Source organism: Conger conger, chromosome 17, assembly GCF_963514075.1.
Source record: "Conger conger chromosome 17, fConCon1.1, whole genome shotgun sequence".
Classification (NCBI taxonomy): Eukaryota; Metazoa; Chordata; class Actinopteri; order Anguilliformes; family Congridae; genus Conger; species Conger conger.
Window position 1 is genome coordinate 6,585,550 of NC_083776.1, and position 15,520 is coordinate 6,601,069.

Sequence of the window (15,520 nt, forward strand, 5' to 3'; positions counted from 1 at the left end):
CTGAACTCCTGAGATTTTCATGTGCAACAGTGAGCAGCAGTTCTGCAGACAGAAACACCTTGTTAATTAAAGATGTCAGAGGAGAGTGGCCAGACTGGTCAAAGCTGACAGGAAGGTGACAGTAATACAAATATCCACACATTACAACAGTGGTATGCAGAAGAGCATCTCTGAACACACAACATATTAAGTGGATAGGCTACAGCAGCAGACCAATAAGTAAAAAAAAATGTCTAATAAATACCTAATAAAGTGCTCACTGAGTGTATAATGTCCGCATATGTGCATACATTTCTTTTTTGTCTGGCCCATCTGTTGATGTGTGCTTCTCTCTGCTTAAAGCTGTGCACCAGAACGGGCTCTCCATGAACCAGGCTCTCCTGGGCCTGTCTCCCAGCGTCCTCCCTGGGCCCAAGGAGGGGGATCTGGCCTCCCACGACTTGGGGCACGAAGCCAAGAGGATACACCTGGAGAAAGGTCAGATCCGCTCGCCCCTCGCAGCGCGGCGGCGGTGCCTTCCTGCACACCTGCACTCAACCGACACGCATCTTTATCCCTCTGTGATATCCGCTCATTAATTAATGTGTTTCATGTTCTTATATTTATAGCCTGCGTGTTTCGGTTTTGGCGAATGAAGGTTGATATCGTGCGTGGTTTGTAGTTGTAGCTGTTGGGGTGGACGGGCCGTAAGTCATTCTGACCCGCACGGGGCGCGGCTGGAGCTGCTCTTTTGGAGTGACACGCTTTGAGACGCTTGTGGTAGAATGGGTAGGACGTTTGGAAGTTTGGAAGTGGCATCAACACGGAGCATCTGTCTTGCACCCAGTTTCAGGCCCTTCCTCACCTGCTCTTCAGACAAACAGTCTGTGGGGTTGATACACAACAGGTTTGGAGACAATTTCAGGAAACAGAACATTTAGGTGAATTACTAAGTCTTTAAAAAAAAAACTAAACTAAATAAACAGTATACAGTATATAATTACCAATCTTACTACAAAACATTCCTCCATTGCTTTTTGTAAAGAAATGTTTCTGGTGTACCAGAAATGAAGGAGATGTTTGCCAGTCAAATATTTTTTAATCAGCTGTCTTTTATTATAGATATTTTTTTTATATGCTTCAAATTGGATTTTCCACGATCAATCATAGATGTATAAATTATTTAACTTTTCGATATGCATCGGATGACTTGCGTAGCAGGTTCTGTCACAGGTAAAGGTAAAGTGTCCCAGAGAAAACGCTGTGACGGCCGCAGGTTTAGCGGCCGCCGAGGGGTGTATTCTCGGGCGAGAGAGGCTGGAGGAGGACGTGATAATGATGTGAAAGAGAGGTGGAGACCCTCCAGCAGCGTTTTCCCCGTCGAGTCGCCCGAGGTGGAGACGCCCCGGACCTCAGCGGAGACGCTGTGTGGATGTGTCAGAATGCTAATAAACCAGCCTCGATTGCTCCCTTAATTCAGAGGTCAGAGGTCAATAGCGCGTGTCATCCAATAAAAGCAAAAGTTAAAGCTGTGGAGAGGTGTCGTGGCATCCGAACGGCGCGCGTGTGCGCGTGTGTTTGTCTTATTCAGCGCCGGCCTTGGTCTCGCTCTTCCGTTTCAGTTAGTATCGACGGTATTGTGTCTCCTCCTCCGGCGCATTAACACTGCGGTGCCGCCAGCCGCCCTCAAATTGACAGTTGAACCAGATCGCCTAACGATTTTCATGGGATTTAGAAAGAAGGAGGAGGAGGAGGAGGAGGAGGAGGAGGGTGGAGAAAAAAAAAACAATATATTGTTTCCGTGCCTATGGCTCGGCTGTTATTACTCAGATAGTAAATTCCTAATATGTCACTCAGGTTGATTAGAATTCAGCGCTCTCCAGCGTGTGAACCGCAGGTCTCAGACTGTGGAAAACATTTTTATAAAATAATCCATTAATGCACAGGACTGCGACTAAATTAGTTAGCAATTTGCTGAGCATGAATTAATGAACAGAGCTTCTCTCCGCTCCCCGAGTTGTAATTTTCATAATAACCTCAGACCTTTATTTGGCAGGTTGTTTAGTTTTTTGGTTTGAAGGTTTTCATTAGTCTAATGAGGACTCTGCAAGGGCGACCAGTCAGCACAATTTACATGGGGAAGCTATCATAATAAATGAGGCAATTTGAATAACACGCGCAGGTTTATGCAGCGAGATAGCAGAGATTGTGCCGTGAGATCTGAAAGTAACCAATACATTAGACCGACTAATAACCAAAGTAATCCCAATAAAAGCCTTAAGTGAAGGGAATAAAATTAATGATATATATATTGAACTGTAATGATATGATACATGATGCATTAGATGAATAAAATAAATGCGTGCCATTGTTAAAAGGAGCCCAGGCTTGGCCCTTTGTTTATGGCGGCCTTTTTAATTAGGCTTGTTCATCGGATCAGTTTGTTTAGACAAATGAGATAACATTCCAATGGTTTAATGATATGTCTCCACTTGTTTGATCTTTATGGTCTCGGCAGAGCATTAAATTAATTTTATGCATTATACTTTCAGTGCAGTCTCTAGCAATATGGGTTCTCCGGCTCTGTGCTGTCTGGGCGTGCAAAACAGCCCGACGACACGATGCGTTGCCCTCCACGTTTTCAGATCTTTTCTCTTTCAAGATTTCTAGATATGTTTTTTTTTTTTTGTTTTTTTTTTTTCTCTCTCACCAGTTCTTTGTTGATCAAGGATAAAAGGGCTGTCTTTCTAGGTACAAAAGGCGTTTCTTAACTAGTGTCACGCAGTCTGGCATTAGCATACGGCGGCGGCTGGAGTTGTTTTTTGCTGCCATGGTTAAAGCGGAGATTAGGCGTCGCGTTGGAGAAACAAACAGAGCGCTGGAAAGCAAAGCCCGTCTCTCATGTTTACTCTGAACAGAACTAACTACCGGAGCTGCGGCAGAGGGGATGGCTGTCAGGCCCGGAATTAATGAAACAGCAGGTAGTGACAAACACGGAAACCTGAAAGTCACAGAAAGCCTTTTTCTGTAAACTAGCTCTGTTCTCTACATCATTCATTTAGCACTGTCTTTGCGCAAACGCCCATGGGGTAAAACTAAGTGTTGGATGTGCATTTATATACTTTGTTATTTTTCCAGGCTTTTAGGCGCTAATTACAAAAAGCAAAAAAAACACCAATTTACAGAATGTATTGACAGATGATCTTTCTGTCGTGCACTTTGAATACAGATGAATAGTCAGCAGAATAACTAGAGATTTTCACAATAAAGATAACACATTATATCTCCCCATAACTTGGAGGTCCTGCGCTGTTCTAAGTTTCTAGTTCTCAACAGTGAAATGGGCTGCTGAATTTTGGCATGCACCAGCCACTCTGGCCAGTGGACGAAAGTCTTCTGACCTGCTTACCATATATAACTGTGCTCACGCCAAAGTATGAGCCAGGTGTACAGTTTCATTCTCCAGACTCCACTTCCGGATGTTAACTGCACTCCAAAAGTCGTGTCCAACGTCATTCCACCAGTAGGGGGCAGTAGTGTCAGAAGGAAGATTGGTAATCTGGAACTATGGAAATAAAATAATAAATCTCGATTTACCACCAGAAATCTCTTCTTGCCTGAGAAGAAACCATGTGACCGCAACACTTGGTATTGGGTGATTATGAGAAAATATCACACGTGGATGCTGCCACCCTAACAATATCAATATCGAAGTCCATCATATCCAAATAGGCATTCGTATATTTATCTATTTTCAACATTTTACGTCTGATACTCAAATGGTGTGTGCATGGACACATCATTGTGAACAATGCAGAGTGAATCAGGTGTATGTGTAATCAGCTGAGTAGTTTCTGTCCATCAGGGCTCTGTGGTATGAAAGCAGTGTTGCAGTCGGTGTAGTCCAGGTGTTCTGTAACATACAGTCACCAAGCGGAAACAAACTGTCGTTCGTCACTGCAAAGCGTAGTATGGTAGTACAGTGACACGTGGGCAAACGGACCTGTCGTCTGAGAAAAGCCCTCCCTCTTTAACGCTCCTACAGAAGAAATGCTTCACATAGTGATCTGTTTGTTATTAAATGAATGTTTGGAATTGTTAGCATGTCTTTCAGATGTGTAGAGATAACTTTGGTGACGCACATAAACACGGTCACGACTTTTAAGATTACTGGATGTACCTGGGATAAGAGAGATCGTTAAGTGCCTTAATGAATTAAAAATGACATGCAAAGACATTTACTGTATACATTTCAAATCATCATTATGATGATGATGGTAGTTATTAATAGTGATGAATTATTGATGCTGTTATTCTGTTATATGCTAATATACAGTAACCCTACCAGTTAAATTCAGCGTGCGTTTAATAAGCAAGACACAATTCTAATTATTTACAGTACCATAAAAAACTTGAATGTTAATTTAGTGCTGTGTCAAGGTCACAAGAGCTGGTGTAAAAAGCCCTTTTGCACACTGCACACAGTCAGACGCTACGCACTCCTTCACCACTGCTCCGTGCTAAATGCCACGCTGAGGCTCCAGACGTCCCTCTGTCTAGTGCGTTTTAGGGACATTAGCGACGTCAGTGCCTGTCCTCGTGCTTGCTGACTGCTCTGTGCCCTCAGAATAGGGTCCCTGGTATCCAGAATAGGCAGGGACCCTATCACATGTGAAGTGCATCCTGTGTACATTTAAAATGGTAAATGTGAAATTATAAAATGATTGTTTGTTGGCAGTATGAGTGTGGTATTTGAGTGTAGTGGCTTATATAGAAACCTGCTTTTTCATTCCAAGGTAGGCTCCATTCCCTCCTGGAGCTGCTATCATTGTACCCTTCAGCAAGGCACTATATCTGTAAAATATCAGTAAAATAGAATAATACAATATTACATTATTGGCATTTGGCAGACGCTCTTATCCAGAGCGACGTACAGTTGATTAGACTAAGCAGGAGACAATCCTCCCCTGGAGCAATGCAGGGTTAAGGGCCTTGCTCAAGGGCCCAACGGCTGTGCGGATCTTATTGTGGCTACACCGGGATTAGAACCACTGACCTTGGGTGTCCCAGTCATTTACCCTAACCACTGCGCTACAGACCGCCCCCCTACATACCTCCATAGTATGTTTAGCAGGTGTCAGTGGGCAGCAGAGCAGTCTAGTGGTGGGGTGTTTGACCAGCGACTGGTTTGAGCCCCCAGTCAGCATATAGGGGTTCGAAGCATATGCAGTCCGGGCCCTAAATTAAATAATAACCCTGCCGTTGGGCCCTTGAGATAGGCCCTTAACCCAAAAACTGCTCCAGGGGCTTCACCCCCCTCTCTCTCTCACCCCATTTGAAACTGTTCTCTCTGGCATTGCTCCCAGGGCATCCTTGCAAAGGAGAACACGTTCTCAATGGGTCTCCCCTGGTTAAATAAAGGTTTAAAAAGTCACTCTGAATAACAAAAACTGCTAACTGCCCAAATGTAATATAATGTAGCCAACTACAGTGATTGATTAGACTGTTGGTTTGTGGGATGTAATCTTATGGGATATTATTTTTGAGGATGAAGGTGTTTCATTCATAATAACAAGTAATGTATTTTATTGCTTTTCTTTTGAGGGGGCAAAAGAAAAAACTGTTGACTTGGTTTGCCATTTCCTAAATATGCGTGAATTTTATTAAATGTAAACCCTAAAACCGTTAACATGGCCGCTGTTGTGTTTTGAAAAGGCCCTGACGTTAGCTTTTTCGACCGAGCGGAGTCGTCTAAATGACATCTCGCCTGCACTCTCCCCTCCGTCTCCATCAGAGACACGCACAGATGTGCTGTGAATGACGGATACTGTACAGCGCGCTGGAACATCACTCATCTCGTCGTGAATAAGTGTTAGAAATGTTTTAATTTTATAGGCATACCGGCGGAGAGGCTGTGATGAATCCCCGGGCGAATCGGGGCAGACGTGCTGACACGGTGCCCGTTTAATCTCCTCTGCGGCTCCGTAACGCGGGGGGCTGGATTTAGGGTTCTGGTGCCGCTCGGCAGAGGCGTTTATGGGCCATGCCGCTCACGAACACGCGGCCCTGATTTACTGGACCGCTCCGCTCCGACGGGGTTTAATTATATTTATGAATCTTAGGTATAAATATAAACAGAATAACAGTAATTTGATTTGAACACTCGAGAGTACACAAACATACAGCTGTATTTAGCTGTATTTATAGCACTCTGACCTCACTGGAGATATTTATGTTTCCATCAAAAACCATCAATATAATATTCAGTGTATGTTATTTATTACAGTGTATAACTATATCAATGGGAGCTCTCCAGAGTAAATAAATTCAAAATACAGTGTTGTAAAAACAAATATATAAATGTATAAATATATATTTTATTATTTTTACTATTTTACTATTTTACTACTTTACTATTTTGCTATTATACTGTATTTTGAAGGATATTTTAAGATGATTGCCCACAATGTGAAATGACTCATCATCGAAAGAAAGTGCAGTGTTATCATTTTGGACCTGTTTCAGTGAGATGAAAATGCAGACTGAATTAATGCCTAAAATAGAGGCTTTCACCTCTGCTCTTCCAGAGTAGAGAGCTTGAGATAGCTTGCATTTTTATTCATTTATTTGTTTGTTTGCTAAATTGGTGTGCACAAACATGCAGAATTTTTGTCAGGAAGTATCTCCAAGATGAAACCAAGAAGTAAAAATCATGGAGTTTTGGGTTGTCCAGGATGGTATTTTGTTTGCATTACATTACATTACATTACATTACGTGGTATTTAGCAGACGCTCTTATCCAGAGCGACGTACAACAAAGTGCAAATCAATCACAAGAACAAGTGCAAAAGTAGACCTGAGAGGACAGTACAGTTCCGAGTCCTAGTGTAAACATAATTGCATTTCGATATGTTTTAATGCAACGATGCATTTCCAGATGTACTTCCAGGTGTCTGCGTGCAGTGCTGTGACATCACTCTCTCAGACAGGAAGTGCTTTGAGTGCTGTGACATCACTCTGATACAGGAAGTTCATTTTATTTTGCTGAAGAAATTAAAGGGATCTTTTCATGCTCAGTAATGTGTCCCTATTTCTTTGCACACGTTAATATTTCTATTGAAAGTTAACTATTTATGGATTTCTGCTCAGTGACAAAAAGTTAATTCTGTGTTGAATAATTAACCAAAAACCTGGTGAAATCACCAAACGATTCCCTTCAAATATGCCACACCTTTTCCTGGGCAGGTAAAGGTGAATGCATGTGGCCGACTGTTTGTACCTGTGTTCTTCACCTGCACTCAGTGTCACCTGTCATTCAGTGTGAATGCCATACAGTGTGTTCACCAGGAAACTCATGTCTGGGCTCAGAGAGTATTGTCCGGATATCTACTGTATGGCAGTTCAGTAACGCTTCTCCGTTTCCGAAAAGGATCTGCGGCATTTTCATTTCTTCTGGGTTAAATGCAGCTCCTCGTGTCTCTTCTGTTTTCCCACTACAGTGGAAAGTGTTTGAGTTGATCCCTGCATGGTGTCTTTAATATTATGTAAACAGACTTGGGTGTAGTGCTGTAGAGATGCTGATCTGCACTGCTGTGTGAAAATGATGACGTGGATCTGAACAATCGCTTCGCATCAGGACAAGGTGCCGTGGCGTGCTTAGTGACATGCGCGAGAGGGTTTGATGCTCTCTTTGATGCCCAAACCTTTCAAACTCCATTCCGACTTAAAGCGCGGGTTATGCTGACTAGATGACTTTAATATTTCTTTAAAGTTCATTAGCCACAAGGAAAAAGAGAAGAAACAAGATGACGATGAGGCTACGATGATCAAACGGCGTGTTATATCTCCCTGACGGAGTGGAGCGATGCCAGATCCTAATCCGGTGCAGGATCAATCGCAGTTTGAGTGGAGCATCGCTGATGGAAGGGGACCGGACCGCTTCCTCAAGGACGGCAGGGTTCTCCTTCCTGTTCTCTCGCGTGTTCTCCCCCGTGTTCTCCTGCCTGTTCTCTCGCGTGTTCTCCCACGTGTTCTTGTTCTCTCGCGCGTTCTCCCCCGTGTTCTCCTGCCTGTTCTCTCGCGTGTTCTCCCACGTGTTCTTGTTCTCCCCCGTGTTCTCCCCCGTGTTCTCCTGCCTGTTCTCTCGCGTGTTCTCCCCTGTGTTCTCCTGCCTGTTCTCTTGCGTGTTCTCCCACGTGTTCTCCTGCCTGTTCTCTCGCGTGTTCTTGTTCTCCCGCGTGTTCTCCCACGTGTTCTCCCACGTGTTCTCCTGCCTGTTCTCTCGCGTGTTCTTGTTCTCCCGCGTGTTCTTGTTCTCCCACGTGTTCTTGTTCTCTCGCGTGTTCTCCCCCGTGTTCTCCTGCCTGTTCTCTCGCGTGTTCTCCCCTGTGTTCTCCTGCCTGTTCTCTCGCGTGTTCTCCTGCGTGTTCTCTCGCGTGTTCTTGTTCTCCCGTGTGTTCTTGTTCTCCCGTGTGTTCTTGTTCTCCTGTGTGTTCTTGTTCTCCCGTGTGTTCTTGTTCTCCTGTGTGTTCTTGTTCTCCCGCGTGTTCTTGTTCTCCTGTGTGTTCTTGTTCTCCCGTGTGTTCTTGTTCTCCTGTGTGTTCTTGTTCTCCCGTGTGTTCTTGTTCTCCCCCATGTTCTCCCACGTGTTCTTGTTCTCCAGCGTGTTCTCCTGTATCGGTGCTCCATGCCGTGACAACGCGGCTAATCAGATCTCACAAAATGGATGCTTTTAGGAATGCTGAAAAGAGGCGTTTTCCTCATCTCTGAACACAGCCGGTACGTGGCAGAGCGCTTTACCCCAGGGTGAATGTGCCGTGGTCAGCTCGCTGTGTCTGACGGAGAGGGACATTTAATAATGTATTATCACACTGTGGAGAAGGTGAGGACGTTTGCCTGCTTCACTCCCTTCCTCAGTGCAGAATACAAATGAACATATAAAATAAAATTAGCATTTTTTCTGATCTTCCCTCATTTGTGCCCATTGGGATTAAGTGGCCTGATCATATAGGAAATCAGAGACTTTCATAAAAACATCAGACCCTTCCAAATATCTGTACGTCTGTTCATCTTTTTAGACGTGGTGGTTTTAAAGTGTGGAGATCATGTCCATTTTTATCAGTGATGGAAATCAGACTTCATTTTCATTACTTGCCATAAATTTAATAAAATTATTGCTCTGCAGTCAAAATCCATCCAATCCATTGAGTTTTGATCTAAAATGGCAGTTTCCAGTAAAGTTAAGTGTGATTCTGTCATGCTTTGAAAAGTAACATTTGAAAGTGTGTGTGTGTGTGTGTGTGTGTGTATGTGCTATGTGTGTATAGGGGTAGCATATACACATACACACACACACCATTCCCTGGGCTAGGGCTATGGTATGTAGGAGTGGCATTCACATGATCTCAGTATATTGGGTCAGTTCTCCAGTGCAGGGTATTCACCCCAATCCATCCAGGTAATAACCTGTGCCAGGCAGATAAAGGGTTCCATGTGTATTTTCCTAGTTATGGATGTGATGCTTTGACTTGTGGAAGAACCTATGTACTTGTAAGTCGCTTTGGATTAAAAGCGTCTGCCAAATGACAAAAATATAATGTAAATGCAGGTAATAACCTGTGCCAAACAGAAAAAGGGTTCTGTTCCACAGGTAATAACCTGTGCCAGGCAGATAAAGGGTTCTATTCTGCAGGTAATAACCTGTGCCAGGCAGATAAAGGGTTCTGTTCCGCAGGTAATAACCTGTGCCAAACAGGTAAAGGGTTCTGTTCCGGAGGTAATAACCTGTGCCAAACAGGTAAAGGGTTCTGTTCCGCAGGTAATAACCTGTGCCAAACAGGTAAAGGGTTCTGTTCCGCAGGTGTTTGCTTCAAAGAAAGATTCCTCTTCTGTTCCTTCACTGCATGCCGCTCCTCTTCTGCCCGTTTCAAGATTTGGGCTCATTTCTGTTTTCAGCGTCGTTTGCCTTTCAACACTTTGATCTGTGGCTTCGCACACAGTGATAAAGCCAATGATCAGCAATGCAGAGGCGTTTATTATCTATCTATCTGTGTGTGTGTGTGTGTGTGTGTGTTTGTGTGCAGGTGTGTGTTTGACACCTGTTTCTACGACTTGTCTTGAAATAGCTGTGTCACACACACAACCTAAACCTGAAATAGGGCCCTAGTTGACAGTGTTATGGACGAACACAAGCCTCATGGAGAATATGAACCCAAGTCGTGTCATGTGATGCAGAGCTAAATCCTGCGGTCTTGTGTCGCAGGAAGAGGCTCAAACACGTTCTCCATCTCTCTGGGACTTCTGCAGAGCACACACCACATGTTCTGCTCTAAAATAGACCGTACTCTTTTAATTAACAAGTCAAACAATCCAACGACAGTGGCTATCAGTCGTATTTATAACGCAGATTATTTTATCCCCAATTAAAATTCAGTAGATATTGTACCATGTCTAATACCCTGTCTATTTCAACTGCTGCTTCAAGCAAAGTCATGTCAACTATTTTGAAAGTGTTAGACAAGTCAATGTCATTAGGAGTGCTATGTTTTGGAGTTAAAAAGGCCTTTATAGTGAGTCCTTGTGAGGTTATTTTAAATTATACTTTTTTTAGAATAGGGCCTGCATTCAAACATTGCGGACAGCCTTTAGCCTCGAGGCAAAGATGCATGGCTGGGTCCCAGAAGGTTGGTGGTTCAAGCCCCCGTGTAGCCACAATTAGATTCACATAACTGTTGGACCCTTGAGCAAGGCCTTTAGCCCCACATTGCTCTAGATTTCCCCACGCTAAGTCTAATCAGCTGTAAGTCGCTTTTTGATAAAAGCATCGGCTCAATAACAAATTAAATGAATTTAAAATTGGTCCGTATGTGTCGTGCTGAGCGAGTGCTGGCTGGTGATGATAAAGAGGAATTCTCTGGGTTGGGTTTCTGCTGCACAGTTGATTTTAAGGACCCGTGTTGGATCCCAGCCCAAGCCTTGCTGAAACACCAGGGGAAGGTGTTGAGTATCTTTAGACCTTTGCAGTCGGTACCATCTGTGATTGAATCACCGGAGATGTCGTTGATGTTGGTGCAAATCGCACAGATCACACCTGCATGAGCCTGAGGCCCAGGCACCTTTTCCTCTTTATGTTTCTATAACATCCACGGGAATATTTTTAGACCTGCAGATTCTGAGGTTGTATTCTAATATTTCTCTTTCACACTTTTAATTTTGCTTCAAATTTTTAACAGTAAAAATGCGTCATGACGTTTTGTGAGTTGTCTTCTGATTGGCCGTCTCTGTCATGAACGCTCCTCAAATGGGCCAATCTGTAGGCTTTTCTATGAGCTGAATGTGTGTTTCCAAAGCCACAGCTTTTAGCCTGGGATCCATGCTACCACATTTTCATCTTCACTGTAAAAAAGACTTGAGAAAATCTTTTTTTTTTTTTTTTTTTTTTTTTTTTTTCAACAGCAATGTGAGAAATCGGTGTGACAAATACAGAACTCTGCGTGAAACACGCCCAGGCAAATTTAATTATCAGTTTTAATTATTGTTATGGAATATGACTGATAAGTGTCATTTTAACACTAATAAGAAAAGCAGCGCGGTTGCATTTGTGTCCAGTGTGCGTCTTAAGCAGATTTGCCTTATGACAAAAGGGAATGCTGTTAATTCCTTCACAATGATTGTAATTAGCATTAACAGCAGTAGTTAGAACTAAATCATATGTAATACCAGAATTGTAAACAGCAATTAGCTTTTTATGGAAAATTTGAATGAAGTTAAGCTGGTGCCGGTCTGGGCAGTCTGTTGTCACCACTGTGCACAGCACTGAGAACATATTTCTGTGTGTGTTTCTGACAGAAGAGCCAACGTTTGCTCATTTGTGATTCAAAGTGTGAAATAATACATACAATGGCAATTTTCCCAGTCGGGTGTCAGATAAGGTTGACCCTTCATGCATTTTTTATTTGTTTGAATGTTTTTATTCCCTCATAAACATAATTAAGGAACTATACTGTCTGCTTGTTTATATAAATCTTTTTTTTTTCATGCATGAACAATAATTATGTTTTGCTGCCAGTGCACCGTGTACACGAATGCAAATTTCTGTCTTCCGTTGAGCGCAACTGCCCACCTCTTCCATAAATTTAAGAACAGAATTAAAACACGCTTTACTTTTCTTTTCAAAGACTGCCAACACGTGAAGTTATGTTTGAACGTGTAAAGAATGGAATGCGTGTGTTAGTGGAAGTGCGAGAATTGCGGCTGAACCCTTAAATTCAGGGTGACGCGTGGTGTGGATTCAGACGCAGTTTGTCACGTTTCTTTTCGCTCGCTGTTCCTGCTAAAAAGCATCCATTTCCTCCTCGCCGTCCTGAGGTCTTGTTTTAGAGTCGAGGACATTGTGAGTCGAACCTTTAAATTTTCACTGCGCCGTAATTACAGAGCGATACTTAGCCTTTTATATCCCGTAACTGCGGAGTAAATCAGGCCCTGTAAAGCCGAACGGGCGGAGGATGGAGGCGAGCTGCAGGGCCGTTTCCCCGCGCGCTCACACACGCGTTCACAGCCCCGCGCGCGGATCCCAGTCACCTTGACTTTGCGGCGCGGCGGAGAATCTGCTTATCCTCCCGAACCCCGGCCTGTCAATTAGGTGTTTAAAAATTAATCTCTTTAACTGCAAATACCATGCCGGCTCCCTTCCGTCTGTAAATGGGGTGTTATTAATTCAAGCAGCGTAAAGCCAGTGTTATGAATAATGTTATCAAAACAGATTTCCACACGTTTAACACGTCGCCTGGTTAAAAACCCTTAAGTATTTTTATGGCTGTGAAGAGCGCGCGGATGGATTTGCATCCATTTTGCGGGAGATAGGAGTCAGGCGGGGTTCTTAAGCTCTGCCTTTTTTTAAGTTCACATTTCCATTTCCTTTTCTGTCTTTCATCTTGTTCTTTCGTTTTTGGGAAAGCCGCTGTGTACACTCGGATCCTGGCCCGCCGCCAGCCCCCACTGTGCGGAACGCCATCCGTATTCCTGTGCGGAAGGCTGGCTCTATTCCTGTGCGGAACGCCATCCGTATTCCTGTGCGGAACGCCGGCGGTATTCCTGTGCGGAACGCCATCCGTATTCCTGTGCAGAACGCCGGCGGTATTCCTGTGCGGAACGCCATCCGTATTCCTGTGCAGAACGCCGGCGGTATTCCTGTGCGGAACGCCATCCGTATTCCTGTGCGGAAGGCTGGCGGTATTCCTGTGCAGAACGCCATCCGTATTCCTGTGCGGAAGGCTGGCGGTATTCCTGTGCAGAACGCCATCCGTATTCCTGTGCGGAAGGCTGGCGGTATTCCTGTGCGGAACGCCATCCGTATTCCTGTGCGGAAAGCTGGCGGTATTCCTGTGCGGAACGCCATCCATATTCCTGTGCGGAAGGCTGGCGGTATTCCTGTGCGGAACGCCGTCCGTGTTCCTGTGTGGATCGCCGTCGGTATTCTTGTGCGGATCGCCGGCAGTATTCCTGTGCAGGGTGCCGGCGGTATTCCTAGGCGGATCGGGTCCGTATTCCTGTGCGGAAAGCCGTCCGTATTCCTGTGCAGGGTGCCGGCGGTATTCCTGGGCGGATCGGGTCTGTATTCCTGTGCAGGGTGCCGGCGGTATTCCCGGGCGGATCGGCGTGCCGGAGCAGTGCGTTAGTACGTGGGCCCGTATCCGAGCGCGGCGTTCAGCTGCGATCACGCAGCGCGGTCCCGCTCTCCGCTCGGCTGGGAGCGCCACACTCTCACAGCGCCACACTCTCACAGCTTCCTGAGGAAAAAGGTGCTGATGTCGTGTCAACTCGTTCGCTTGTTTTGAAAGAAACAAGCACCTCTCTTTCATAAGTGTCCTTTAAAACTGAGGACATGATTAAATATTTAAATTAAATTAAACTGCTAATTAAACTGTCAGAAATAATGCATTTACCAAATTACCATTTTGTCACAGCTTTGTGGATATGATTTTTAAAAAAAGGAAGAAAGAAACTGTAATAAATAGTACACTCTCGGAAAGTGTACTACTTAGACAATGGAGGTACTTTGGATAAAGTCTGACAAAAAAAAACTAAAAAACTCGCTTTCCATATAAAATGAGAGAGAAATACCCATGTATAGCTACATTTGACCGCAAGGGCCTGCATTTGAAATTTGAAGCCTGCATTTGAACCGAGGCCTGGATTTAGATTCTGAATTCTGACTACTTTTAACTACCAAATGTGCTACAATATACAATTTAACTTGTGTGCTTTGTCCTTGACTTTTTCCTTGAAGTTTTTTCACTCTCTGAACTTAGTAGTTCATGAAAAACCATCTCTTTTTTTGGTCATTCTTTAGTCTGTATTAAAGTGAGTGTATTGTGTTTAGATACAGACTGACTCGGCTACATCTGCGTGTTGACTGTTGTAATATGAAAAGCCATTTCCGTGACCATGAGTGATAGGACAGGGAACTCTAAGATTAACATTCAGATGTAAAAAGGCACCGAGTGCTTCTGATCTGCCAGGTTCATACAGTCTTTTCTCCCCCAAAGGATTGCTTTGAAAATAATCTCAGAGGTGCATCCACCGAGAAACACAAGTGGGCTTTTATGCGGTCGTCACAAAGCCTCACGCAGACCTTTACACCCCAGCAAAGCGGCAGAGACGCGCGCACTGCACTTATTCCCCAGAAGAAGAGGAAACGCTGACTTTCCCTCACCAACGCCCTGACCTTTCTGCAGTGGCTATGACACACAGCGTAAACACACAAACACACCAGATCCCTCATCCTCGAAGGCTGCACTTCTGGCCCACTGCATCTCAGCCCTCTCAGAAAGCCATTAGTGCTGTCTGCAGCTATTGTTTTACTTTGTGTTGTTGTATATTTACGGTTACACCCGTTTAGTGCGTAGATCAGGTTTCGCAAAGTGTTTTCGGTGGGAATACAGTAGCGGGATTATGTTGTGTTCTGTCATTTTAAGCCCAGTGTCAGTAGATCTGTATCTTGTGTTCGGTGCCAGGTTAACGGTCTCATTGTTTGGAGTTCACACATGTGAATTGAGTTCACACGTGTGAGATGAAAACGCCGTGTTTAATCTGCGGCCGTGTTTACGTGATTACTCCGAGAAGCGCACGGAGAACGCTGGCTTTAGCGAGGCGTGTTGCGGAGCTGCAGTGTGCTTATTGCCTTATGACATGTCATGTGCACGCGTTTTCGCATTGTGTTTGGTGCGTACGCGTGCGTACGCGTTGCTTCATTTAACCTTCAAGGCTGCGGTTGTTTTTTCCCCCCCCTCCTCCGTCGGGTTTAGGTGCTGAGGATACGTTCACGTTTCTGAGTCTTACTTTATTTTGTACTTCAGCGATGAGAGCTGTGAATTTATGAGTCCTGTCCGCTCAGTCCCCGAGTCCGTGCGTCTCTCTTCCCCTGGCCTTGAGAATACGCTTCAGTTTATTAAGGCAAAGCGCAGGACTCATTATTTCAAACAACGGGAGAGTGGTGACACACCGGATTGGTTATTAATGGCGAGGCTCCGTCATAGGGCTG

The 15,520-nt window shown here is 44.4% G+C and overlaps 1 protein-coding gene across 5 annotated transcripts in view; it reads left to right on the forward strand.

Moving 5' to 3' along the window:
* The window catches only part of LOC133116816 (dachshund homolog 1-like), a 169,694-nt gene that overhangs the window by 124,880 nt on the left and 29,294 nt on the right, over nucleotides 1-15,520 (forward strand). For all 5 annotated transcript variants that reach the window (XM_061226787.1, XM_061226788.1, XM_061226790.1 and 2 more), the window contains one exon: nucleotides 343-477. In XM_061226787.1, coding sequence (XP_061082771.1) covers nucleotides 343-477 — 135 coding nt within the window. The remainder of the gene's footprint in view (nucleotides 1-342; nucleotides 478-15,520) is intronic.